The 13,079-nt window shown below is 45.4% G+C and overlaps 1 protein-coding gene across 3 annotated transcripts in view; it reads right to left on the bottom strand.

The window, feature by feature from the left end:
• The window catches only part of LOC135897775 (solute carrier family 66 member 2), a 61,071-nt gene that overhangs the window by 39,929 nt on the left and 8,063 nt on the right, over positions 1–13,079 (bottom strand). For all 3 annotated transcript variants that reach the window (XM_065426483.2, XM_065426484.2, XM_065426485.2), the window contains exon 3: positions 11,588–11,724. In XM_065426483.2, coding sequence (XP_065282555.1) covers positions 11,588–11,724 — 137 coding nt within the window. The remainder of the gene's footprint in view (positions 1–11,587; positions 11,725–13,079) is intronic.

Here is a 13,079-nt window from a genome sequence, read left to right as displayed (position 1 = left end):
AACTGCACTACTTCCCTTCAGTTACCAGCAATCTCATTTCAAGCTAAGCTACACCCTCTACAGTTCACAGATATTATCCATATCTTCATACAAATATTTAGGCATCCACTTATCTATAGGCTCAACTCACCATTACACAAAATTAACATTATAAATTATACTAATCACACCTTTACTTATTTACATCATAACTTGCACTGCCTCCGATCCTTGGTAAAACTATTTGCTTAACTTACTCCACTAAGTGTGAAGCTCAGGTACGCCTCCACAATATGGAACCCCCATCAGGCTACCTTTTGGACATGCTGGAATTCAGGTGATATAGAGCTGTGAGGTTATACAGCACTAGATGTGCAGACCAACCTTCCTGGTATTGAGTGCTGCTGTAAAATTTCAAGGCTTTTCATTCTCCACAAATCAGTGATGGAAGCGGCCCTTGGTCTTTTGGAAACATCTTAGGGACAGCAAAAATTGCAGTTTGGAGCAGAAATGTATGCTTTTAGAGCAGAAAGATTTGCTGTTTTGAGCAAGGAAACAATGCTTTGGAGCAATAACTTACTGCTCTGGTGTTAACAGAAAAAGACGATATATGAGTTAATACTTTCTGAAAAATTGCATTCATTATGTATTATACTAAGATGCAAGTTCCTTTCTACCACTTTCTATTCCATTTTCTTATTATTACAGAAAAAATGGAAGATAAATGCAGATTAAGCCCAAATTCACAGTTATTTCTGCATTTCAATAAGGAGTTAATTTCTCCCAAGCTGTCATGGCTTCGTTATCCCTTTTATCGGCTATTCATTTCATCCATTAAAGCGTTTCATCTGCTTGACTCATGTCCAGACATTAATATGCGCAGCGACCCAATTCAAGGATGCTATTTTTGTTGTTATACCCGCAGGCACAGATCATAGATGGAATAGCATCTGTGTTGTGCATCTGTGTCTACTTCCTTGTCCCATTTTTACTTCCTTTTTTTCCACGTCCAGGCTGCCTAGACATAATAAAATGCGCCGTATGCAAAGGTGCATCGAGCAGCTGTACTCTCACAGTTATGAGTCACCATACTATATAAGATAATTACTCCTAAGCTACGCACAGCAGATGCAAAACACTAATAAAAAATGTGTAGATACCACTAATGGAGCATGAAGCAAGTGCAAATATCTAGCAATTCTAGTAGCGAGAAATGATGTGCATGAATGTGCACACAGTTACAAATAAGCATCAATAACAGAAAAAAAAAGAAGCGATCTTCAGCTAAATAGCCGAAGTATCGGTCCTATTGCAATATGTCCGTCGCTGATCAATTCCTTGTACCTGCTTTGATTATTCGGACTTTGCCACGGCACTGCCGCATTCTCCATGGACACTGGCAGATGCAGAAAGGGAGGGGGATCCCAGGCCCTGCCTGAAGTATGCTCATATACTTCAGCGTCTACAAAACTGAATGTTTCTTTTTTGTCTCCTCGAATATTCAGAGCAGGTGCCTGTCGGTGCAGGCATGGCACATTACATGCAATAAACAACAATTTGGCACCGCATTTAGCAGCACTTTCTTCACGCGCAGTTTTGCGCAATAGGTGCAGCATTTCATCAATGACAAATTCTAACCACTCGCTATTTAGTGCCAATTGGTTGCCACAAATGCGGTCATCAACCACATTAGATTATGCAGTTTTACAAGCCAAAACTACGTTCTAATTATGAGGCAGGCCGTAGTGGGGAACTCAGGAATAATTTGTACCACTTGAGGTTCCTTAAAATTCACCTAAATCTAAGTATACGGGTGTTTGCATTTCACCCCTATCGAAAGCGGCCGCCGTAGCCAGGATCCGATCCTGCGACTTCATGCTTAGCTGCCCAACATTATAGCCACTAAGCAACCATGGTGAGTCATCAACCACATGTGCATACTCCTGCACATCTATTATTTTTCATCCAAGCAGCAAGATGCTTGAGCAATTCACTAGTCAATGCTGCATTCTCCTTTTTCCCTAACAACTTTAAAGCTTACAGCATGTTCAGTAGTAGTTGTGACAGTATGTTCATCTAATAACTATGTGCTAATGTTCTAGTTCCCTTCTGATAGCTACAGTATTCAGCAATTCTGGGAAGCATTATCAAACACTGGAGTGAAGCACTTGCCCTTTGCTAATGTAATTTGGTATCTTTATGACCTTAGCAATGAATATTAATTTCTTAATGTATGTATTACCACTTGTACTTTTTTCTTATTTTTTCTTATGCCATCTAGTGGCTTCTTGAATTTTTATCTTTATATTTTCTAACATTTAGGCTTTAGTTCTAACAATTTTCTGCACCTTATGTCTTTTGAATTTGCCAATTCTTGAATGCGGTTGTTTTTATATTTCCCTTTCTTCATGTGTTTTGGATATTCTGACTACAGTTAAACCTCGATATAACTAACTTCAATATAACAAAATTCTCGATATAACAAAGTGTTCAACTTTTAATAACCTCTTGTCCATAGAACACCATGTATTTAGAACCTCAATATAATGAAGTGTGCTTGTATGCAATTTCAATACGTATAACAAAATTTTACTGCTGCCATGCGGATGCAGATGGTCAAACGATCAAATTACAAGCAGCTGCTTGCAAATGCACCTCTCAAATCACGTGCCTTGCGACAAGAGTGATCACCCAAGTGGAGTCGCATCATGTTCCGTATAAAGTCCAAGTGCGATAAGATCCTATCGCGCCCCGCGCACTGCGCACTTTAGGTGCCAGTGAAAGTGTGCAACGGTGAGACAAGGAAGATGGTGGATTTGGTGCCAGTGAAAGTGTGCAACGGTGAGACAAGGAAGATGGTGGATTCACGAGTGACGCCTTCCCGTGCGAGAAAGGGGAAATAGAGGGAGGAGAGCTCCCTCACGGTAATACAATCAAGTGCACGCAAGGGGTAAGTTGGTGCGCGTCTTGGCCGTGACTGTCTTGGCCATGGCTGCGTGTGGCTGTAAGCACAGATGAGGGCACACACAGCGACGCACCCTGCTTTAGAGGTTATCTGCCACATGTGCAAAGAGTGGGCGTGCCGAGACGGCGTGGCACCATGTAACCTGTCTCCCCGTGTGCTTAGTATTGGAGGTTGCATAATTTCGAGATTCAGTGGCCCGTTAAAGCGAGAGACAGACGAAGCATTCGCTTCCCACTGCCGGCGCTTTTCCTGATAGCGCCATCCCAGTGCGGGCGGCGCTATCAGTTGCAGGGGCGGAGTGCACGTGATAGCGCGGCTGGCTTCGCTTAATTCGTACTGCCGATGTGAAGATATTGTCGACGTACGCGGCATGAAACCACATCATTCGTCGCCGACTCCTAAATTTATCAAAATGAATTGTTTTCTCGTTCACATTTGCTTTTTTTGAATGCCCGATAATTCAAAAAATTTTGCAGCCCCTTTCGGTGTAAGAAAAATAGATCAGTGACTGCACTTATTTGCATAAAAGGTCAAATTTCACTACAACAAAATTTCAATATAAAGCAAATTGCCGATTTTATCGACTTCGTTATATCGAAGTTTAACAGTATTTGTATTTACTGATTTACATGTTTATTGAGCTTTGCATTTTTTGTTTGCTGTTTTCCTTTGCATTTGCTCTTAGCGCTTATTTTGATACATTCTCACCCACGCTTCATGTAAAATTCCTCCAACAGCAATAACTGAGGCAATTAATTGAATAAACAAATAGTCACTAAAATTTCTATTTGCATTTCTTTAGCACAGAAAAAGTTATTACTGAAGGAAATAAAGGCCAGCATCTTATTTTTAATTCCTCACCCAAGACCCACGACACTGCAACTATGCATGTCAATGTCGCATCACAAATTTCAGGGTACTTCTGTTTATTTAAGCCATTTTTGTGTGAAGAATACTCCCAAGCTTTCCAGGTTGAGTCCTTGCTTACATACAAATACATACAACATATTCAATTTATATCCATAAACAATTAACTAGCCCCTAGCAAACACTGCCAAAATTCATGTTGTTGAGGCCTAATGTTGGAATGTCAGGGCAGTGTGGCCACCTGCCCTTCATTTTCACATCTTTATTAGTTTATCAAGACTCTGCTCAAGGTAGGACTGGTCTATCAGGTATCCCAGAATTATAATATAACAACATATATTTTGACTTAACCCTTTGAGGGTCCCTGGTGTACATGTACATAAGCACAAACGAATTTCAGATGGTCAAGGACATACAGGTCTGGCAGTGATGGCAAGTTTGAAAGAACACACTTTTTATAACGAAGCACCACCAAAAGTCACATTGGATGTGTTGTGTGCGTGCGAAACCAAGCACGCGTGTTATCGCGTGCTGTCTGCGCATGCTCTCTGCCCGGCTATCTCTTATCGGGTAGCCCGTGCTGGCTTTAAAAGACCGCTCGCACGGGCCCACCGCGCGCAGTATGTAACCTGTTGGCTGCCTGCCAAGTAGCAGGAATAAACGTTCTTTCGACGCTACGTCTACGCCGCCCAGTTCTTGGATGCCAGACATGACATATTGGCGACGAGGATGGGATGACCGCCGTACGGAATTCGCAGTGTGAAGAACCTGGCCTCTGTGTAAAAGCTTCCCGCCACGAAGATTTCCCTGCGGTGAAATTCCTGAAACTGGCATCACGGCAGCCGAAACTTCCAAGTGAGTCATGAGTCACATCGGCCACATTGAACCTTTCGACGAGACCACGAGTGACTGGCGCTCGTACGAGGAAAGGTTGAAAGCCTATCTTTTGGTCAACGATGTTCCAGTAGCAAAGAAGGTTCCTGCGTTCCTGAGTCTCATCGGCGCAAAGACCTACGCGCTGCTCAAGTCGCTGACGGCACCGGACGCACCGTCGTCACGAGAGTTTGACAGTCTCCTGAAACTCCTGAGCGATCACCTGGCACCGCAGTCGTCTGTCATCGCAGAGCGTGCTAAATTTTACAAGCGGTCACAGCGAAGCGGTGAGTCCATTACCGAATTTGTCGCGGAACTTCGAAGGCTGGTGCAGAGTTGCGAATTTGGAAGTTTCTTGGATGAAGCGCTCCGGGACTGTTTCGTTTGCGGCCTGCTCCGCGAGGACATTCAGCGTGTGTTGTTCACGGAAGACAAAAAGCTAACCTTCCAAAAGGCCGTAGATAGAGCTCTTGCCATGGAAACTGCAACGATTAGCGCGGCGTTCACGCATAACAGCGCATCCCCGGCGTACGAAGTGAATAAGGTTCGAGGCGAAAAGCAGTCTGTGATGTCGGCAAGCTGCTTCCGTTGCGGGTCACCCAATCACTCTAGCGAAGCATGCCCTCATATCGGCGATACATGTTACAATTGTAACCGAAAAGGGCATATTCAACGCGCCTGCAGGAAAGGAAAGAAAGCTAGGGAGGCAAAGCTCCGGAAACGTGTGAAGATGCTCACGTCCGTCCGAAACGAGTCGTCTGTCTCACTTAAATCATTCAACGCAGACCCATTTACTGTACCCGTGAACGTTGACGGTGTCCTACTGACGATGGAGCTTGACACCGGCGCAGCCGTATCCGTCATATCATGGCGCGAATTCCAGAGGTTGTTTCCACGTAAGCGACTTCAGCCAGCATCGTTAAAGCTGCGCACGTATACTGGGGCCATAGTAAAACCGAAGGGTCTGGCGAAAGTCGTCGTGCGCCACAACGACCAGTGCGTGGAGCTTCCCCTGTACGTCGTGGACTCTACAGGACCGGCACTCCTCGGCAGAGAATGGTTGCAAGATATTCGTTTGGATTGGAAGAACCTAGTTTTTTTTAATCACCTTGGTCTCTCTCGAGAAATATCAAAGCACTGGCAAGAAAAGCTGGAAGCCATGCTAGAAAGCCATTCCAAACTTTTCAAGGATGAGCTAGGTACCATCACGGAAGAGCAGGCCGAGCTTGTCCTTCGCGAAGGGTCACAGCCGAAGTTTGTAAAGGCAAGAAGCGTTCCCTTTGCTCTGCAACGTGCAGTAGAAGCGGAACTTGTGAAAATGGAGAAGCTTGGCATCATAACGCCTGTTGCTACAAGCGAATACGCAACGCCCTTGGTACCGGTAGTGAAGAGGGATGGAAGCCTCCGACTGTGTGGCGATTATAAAACCACCGTCAATCCCTGTCTAGAAGTAGACCGCTACCCGCTACCTCGGATAGATGACCTTCTCGCAGCGCTTGCAGGAGGGGAGGAATTTTCGAAGATTGACCTGAGTAGGGCCTACCAGCAGGTAGTTATGGCGGAAGGCTCCCGGAAACTACTGACGATAAACACGCATAAGGGCTTGTATACTATGAACCGTCTGGCTTTCGGCATTTCGTCCGCCCCAAGCATATTTCAAAGAATTATGGACAACATGCTGAAAGGGTTGGAAGGAGTCAGTTGCTACCTTGACGACATCCTGGTCACAGGCAAGACCAAGCGAGAGCACTTCCGTAACTTGGAAGCCGTCTTGTCAAGATTGCAGGAACGCGGTGTGCGCATCCGGCGCGATAAGTGCTCGTTCTTTCAACGAGAGCTCCGTTATCTGGGCCACGTCATCAATGCCGAGGGTGTTTGCGCATCGCCTGAAAAGGTACTGGCACTACTAAATGCGCCTGCTCCAAAAGACAAGCAGCAACTGCAGTCATTCCTTGGGATGGTCAATTATTACGGCAAGTTTGTTCAGCGTCTCTCGACTTTGGCACAGCCGTTGTACAGGCTGCTAAAGCAAACAACGGAGTGGACGTGGGATGCGTCATGCCAGCTTGCTTTCACGGAGATAAAAGCAGCTATGGCTTCCCCTCCAGTTCTTGCCCATTATGATCCGAAGCGACCGCTTCAACTTGCCTGCGACGCATCTCAGTACGGTATAGGCGCAGTTCTTTCGCAGAAAATGATAAATGGATCAGTTCGACCGGTTGCCTACGCATCCCGCACCTTGTCAAGTGCCGAAAAGAACTACAGTCAGATCGAGAAAGAAGCCCTTGCCCTCGTATTCGGCGTAAAGAAGTTTCACTTCTACGTCTACGGTAGGTTCTTCACGCTTGTGACTGACCATAAACCACTGCAAACAATTCTCGGCCCGAAAACAGGCATTCCCGCGATGGCAGCTGCCCGCATGCAGCGTTGGGCGCTGACGCTGTCAGCCTACAACTATGCTCTTGAATTCAAGAAATCTTCCGATAATGCGGAAGCAGACTGTTTATCGCGCTTGCCGCTCGACAGCAGCGAAAAGCAATCAGAAGAAGAAAGCGAAATTTTTTATTCGCTTCGTTTGGAAACGCTGCCTGTCACAGGCCAAGACATCGCTCGTGAAACGAGGCGTGATCCATTACTAAGCAAGGTACTGAACTTCACAAGTGCTGGCTGGCCGTCGCATGTCGCTGAGAAGGAGTTGAAACATTTCTTCGACAAGCGTTTGGAGCTCACAGTTCATCAAGGGTGTTTAATGTACGGCATGAGAGTAGTTGTGCCTTCAAAACACCGAGCCTTCTTGCTTGAGGAACTTCATCAGGGTCATCCCGGTATCGTAAGATGCAAAGAACTCGCGAGGAGCTACGTCTGGTGGCCTGGTATCGACGCGGACCTAGAGCAACACGTGAAGAAATGTGAAGAGTGTCAACAGCGACGGAACGAACCAGCACCGGCTCCGCTTCATCCATGGTCATGGCCGACTTCGCCGTGGCAAAGAGTTCACTTGGATTTTGCTGGACCCATGAAAGACAAAATGTTCCTTGTTGCTGTGGACGCACACTCAAAATGGCCGGAAGTTTATGTCATGCAGAGGACTACGGCGTACCACACAATTCAGTGTCTCCAAGACCTGTTCTCGCGTTTTGGCGTACCCGAGACCATCGTGACCGACAACGGACCACAGTTCGTTTCCGAAGAATTCAAGAGCTTCGTCAAAGGCTTCGGTGGTCGTCATATCGTGAGTGCAGCGTACCATCCAAGCACGAATGGCCTTGCGGAGAGATTTGTACAGACAATGAAATCTGCGTTGCGGAAAGGACGACCCCAAGACTCCTTGCAGGCAACCTTACAGACGTTCCTGGTGACGTACCGCAACACGCCGCATGCGACTACAAGAGAAACTCCAGCAAACCTTTTCATAGGTAGACGACTGCGCACGAGACTCGACGCAGTCAAGCCTTCTGTCGGGGGAAGAGTGGCTCAGCAACAGCTCTCCGATATGGTGCGACGCAAGGCACGTGAGCGACTTTTCAACATCAATGATGAGGTCCTCGTGAGGAATTACAGAGGTCCTGAGAAATGGGTCCCTGGCACTATCATTCAGCAGTCTGGCCCCGTTTCATACAAGGTTCGCGTTAGAACGAATCATGGGGTGCTCATTTGGCGTCGTCATCAAGACCAGCTACTGCTCAGCATCGACAGCTCAAAGCAGAGCATCACGGAAGATTTTATTCCAGATTTCAGGGATCCTGAGAGCGCCAACGAGCCATTTCCAGCTGCGGCCCCTGCGGCAACGACCGACCCTCCAGGGGAGCGACGCTATCCACAGAGGGACCGGCGACCTCCTGACAGATATCAGCCATAGCATTAGTTGCATTGTATAATGTGGCAAAAGGACTTTGTGCTCATTAGGAGGAAGGAGATGTTGTGTGCGCGCGAAACCAAGCACGCGTGTTATCGCGTGCTGTCTGCACATGCTCTCTGCCCGGCTATCTCTTATCGGGTAGCCCGTGCTGGCTTTAAAAGACCGCTCGCACGGGCCCACCGCGCGCAGTATGTAACCTGTTGGCTGCCTGCCAAGTAGCAGGAATAAACGTTCTTTCGACGCTACGTCTACGCCGCCCAGTTCTTGGATGCCAGACATGACAGGATGTGCTGCTGCCTTCCATGAATTGCAAAAAAAAAATGTTATTGTGTTGCCATCTCCCAGCTTCCACCAAATCTGCTTTTTTGCTCTACACTATGGTGGCCTACGAGTATTAACGCTTCGTCTAGTTTAATGCCATGTGCTCATGCCTGTGCTTCAGGGGTGCTATAACGTAAAGCTATTCCAAACTTTTTTTATTCCAATTTTGCAATCAGCTGTCCGCGATCGGTCAAAAACATTTTTGGACCACTTCCACTTCGCCTGTCTCTCAGGCGACGTCACGAAAACCGTGATAGCTCCTCATCTAATATGGTGTGTGCACACTGATTATGCATGACTGGAACGAGCAAAAGAAAAATGGTTATTTCTTATTTCTGATTCAATGCCTATTTGCCATTAGCCCTCTGCTATTGGTCAAAAGCGTTCGGGCTGCACCCACTTCACCTGCCTGTCGTGCGATGTCACAAAATCGCAAAAACTCACCGCGTCAAAGTGACGTGTACACATTAGAGATGCATTAATATGCGGAATAAAACATAATTTTTTTCTGAATAGCCGCAGGCTGGCCTGTTCCAAAAGGAATAAAAGATGGCTGCCACCCATCACTCAGGCACTGGCTACTCGCACTTGCCGGAGAACATGGAGTTATTTGCGCATGAATAAAACTTTTTGCGTGGCTGTGTAACGTTTTTGAGCACTTTCAGCCTGTTTATGACCTCGCTCTGCCAACTCTTTTTTGCTGAGGATCTGTTTTAGCGGCATTCTTAACCTTCCATTGCACACCGCTGCAATTTTCAACCAGCCACCACAAGCTAAGGGAAAGCAGATCAATCGCACACGCCGGCATCACTCCCCTCAATCAGTTATCTATATTCAGTGTACTGGCTCGGCCCCAACGAAACAATCTCCACTTGAGCATGCTCATCTCACCTCCTGGCAACCAATTACAAATGAAAAACCGCTCAATGTAGGCAATGTTATTAATTTTGAAAGCAAGGAAAAGTGACCTCCTATGAACTAGGGGGGCATTTGATTGGGCTGTTCAGGCAATGTTGTGGGTCACCGCCCAATGCTTGCGTCGGCGGTAATGCAAACTTGACGTCAGGAGATTGGAATAAAAACATATTGGAATACTTTTACGTTATAAGACCCCAGATTTAGTATTATCATGCATTCTGTTTCAAATCATGGGGTGTCTTAAAAATCGATTTACTATATCCAATTTGTAATCTTTCAAATTGTTACTGTGAGATGCTCGTCTGCATGGTTCTCCCCCAGGCTTGCAGTTATACTGTGTACAGGCAGGCACTCGCAAACACAAGGTGCCACCGTACACAAACTTTTTTTTTTTTTTTGCAAGATGTGTGATAGCTGTTTGTATCTCGTTTAGTGATACAACCAGCACCTCCTCTATTTTTTTCAATGCCAGCCAGATGCGGCTGATCCAACCGTTCACCACCCTCTCCCTAACCTCCTTTTCTACTCTCTCTCGTTGGCTAGCATTCGCGCCTACTTTACGGTCGTGGGGGAGAGTACCATCTGGCTGGCGCCTCACTACGGAAGTCGAAGGAAGACTGGCAGACGCATGATAACCTGACAGACACAGGGACGAAGCATCTACCGCTACTCCAGTGGAACAGCAATGCCGCGAGTTCGGACACACAAGTGACACAAGCAGTCATACCATCTGGGTAGCATCGCATCCCGCCAACTCACTGAACTAAGGCACACCAACAGCTCCCATTGGGAAGCGAGCGATTTCACTGGCATTGAAAAAATAGAGCAGGCGTTGGATACAACAAACAATTACTGCAAGTAGCTCATTCGCTTAGTACTTCTGACAGCCACAGAACTGCTGAGTTTACTTGTGGGTGCACACATGGCATGCCTCAATTTTGCTATGGCCGCATCGGCTGGTTCTTTCAAAGCTATTTGAAAGATAAAATTTGGTTTGTGAATTTTGCTATATTTGCACAGAAGTAATTATGGTGTATCTATATATCCAAAAATAAACCAGATATTGTAACATAACAAATTTTATGGCACTTCAATGTCAACTAAAACATTTTTGTAACCTTTTTTTTTTAAGTAAGTCATTCCGAGGACCTGAAATCTACAACAAAAATATTGGCCCTGGAGGGACGCATTTCACATAATAATATATTCAGCCCTCAAAGGGTTAATCTTTCTTTATGTGTACACTACAGTTCACTTTCCCAAATGCGTTTAACAGGATAAACATACTATTTCATAGAACTATGACTAATCGCCAACGCTCATTGGAGGAGTTTACTGATACCTTTCATCCTGGTCAAACTCTTGTGGTCCATGCAATGAACTTAAGCTGCTGCACTACTTTAATATAATTCCCTGCTGGGCTAGTCATAGTTTCATTCTTCACAGAGACACAGCAGCATGAGAAGACAACCATGAAGAAATGTCAGATAAAAGGATAATGCCCGTCCTGTAATCATCCACAATTTTTTTTTGCACTGGACTTTTCACAGTGGTGTATTTTGAATATCTATACTATCACTGCTTCATGAAAAATAATGTTATCTATCATGCACAAGATCCTACTGGTCTGATTTTTTTTTTTTTTATGTGTCGCAAAATAGTGTTTCTGTAATTGAGGTTTGGTTATCACCAAAACAGGTTTTAGCAGAAGTTTCCACTATGCAGTAGCAATAAAGGAAAGCGAGAGAGAGAAAGAGAACTGAAGATGAAGAACAAAGCTAGAGGGAGAAAGAAAATTAAATCACCTGTAAATCTCTGCTTTGGTTGAGGCACAATGGTGCTAAGGTTGTGTGTCTTTACACAAAGTTGGAGCATGAGGAACATACATGCTGACATAACAACACTCTGGACCAACAGTGGAAGCTCGAAAGGACGTCCAAACCTGTAAAATGGGTGTAAAATGCACATAATGTTGAATGTTACAGGTAACAAAAGCACTGAAATTAAGATGACCAAGTATTTTCTTTTTTCGAAAATAAGCAAAAGCACTGTAACAAGAAAAAATGAAAATGGCAGCAAAAACTTAATTCTATGTTCTACTATCACAGGGCACAGCTAGAGAGACGTCAATTCCTAGGCTGATTTTCACAGCTCCCTCACTTCCCACCAAAATGCCAAAAGAAGCGTGATGGGAAGGGATCCTTAAAGGAAGCTTCATGCTCCCTTCTCATTAGCACTGAAGACATAGTGTACCCTTTCGAGCATGAATTTGGCATACACAGCCACGCATCAATGTAATAAAGTTGTACTTGCAGCAAAAAATTTTGTCAACAATTTTAGTGTTCTAAGTCTCTCTATTTCAAAAGTAAAATTACTTCACAAGTTCCCAGAAGAAACTCAACCAATAATTGCAGGATCAAAAATACTGGCCTATGCAGTTAGACATCACGATGAGAGTAAAACTTTCACACAAACTATGCCTACTGCTAGCAGCCGCCATCACATGGACACTGTGTACATGTGTTTTAAGATTGCCCACCCACACAAGGCTGCCATTTTGCTTGCTTACAATGTTGTAGCAAGTCACGAGGTGAAGACCAACACATTGTCATTTGCTATATTTGTTCATGATAATAACATGGCACGATAACATGGATACCTCCCTATTTCTCCCCTGCTTCTTATTTTTGTCCTCTTAAAACTGCATCCACTCTTCATGCCTCGGCAGCATGCGATTGGATTGGAGATAGCAGTTTGGATCAGAGGGCAAACGGGTATAGCAGATATCCTAATTGGCATTAAGAGAAAAAAATGGAGCTGGGCAGGTCATGCCTCGGCAGAGCAGCGAGGGCACATGCACATAGTGGAAGAAATTCTTTTCACCCTTGTGACCAAGGCCAGACATGGCCAGATCCTACAGCAATAGTGTTGCCATGAGAAGTGAGCAAGATCAATGCTGAGAGCAGAGTTTGTTCGGTTTAGTTACCATTCCTGCTGGGTGCTTACCTACACCCTTCCCCTCTCATTTTTCTGGGAGCATGGTCTGCCCTACTCTAGCAAGAATGGCACATGCTGCCTGGACTGAGCATAAATAATGATGCTTTCATGTGGCTACATTTGATGCTGGAATTCAGCAGAACTGACAGCAAATGTCGATATCAGAGCACTAGCGTGGCAGTTTGGGCGAGTTGGTATGTCATGACTGTTTTAGGCTTGTAGCGCAGCTCGGAAGAGCGCTCACTCTGTTTCCCGTTCCCTTTGATTACCCCTACCTTATTCCTTTTTTGCTCTTCCGAG

This window comes from Dermacentor albipictus, chromosome 1, assembly GCF_038994185.2.
Source record: "Dermacentor albipictus isolate Rhodes 1998 colony chromosome 1, USDA_Dalb.pri_finalv2, whole genome shotgun sequence".
In the NCBI taxonomy this organism is placed as follows: domain Eukaryota; kingdom Metazoa; phylum Arthropoda; class Arachnida; order Ixodida; family Ixodidae; genus Dermacentor; species Dermacentor albipictus.
The sequence above is the reverse complement of the archived record's forward strand: the minus strand, read 5'-3'. Positions and strand labels throughout refer to the sequence as shown.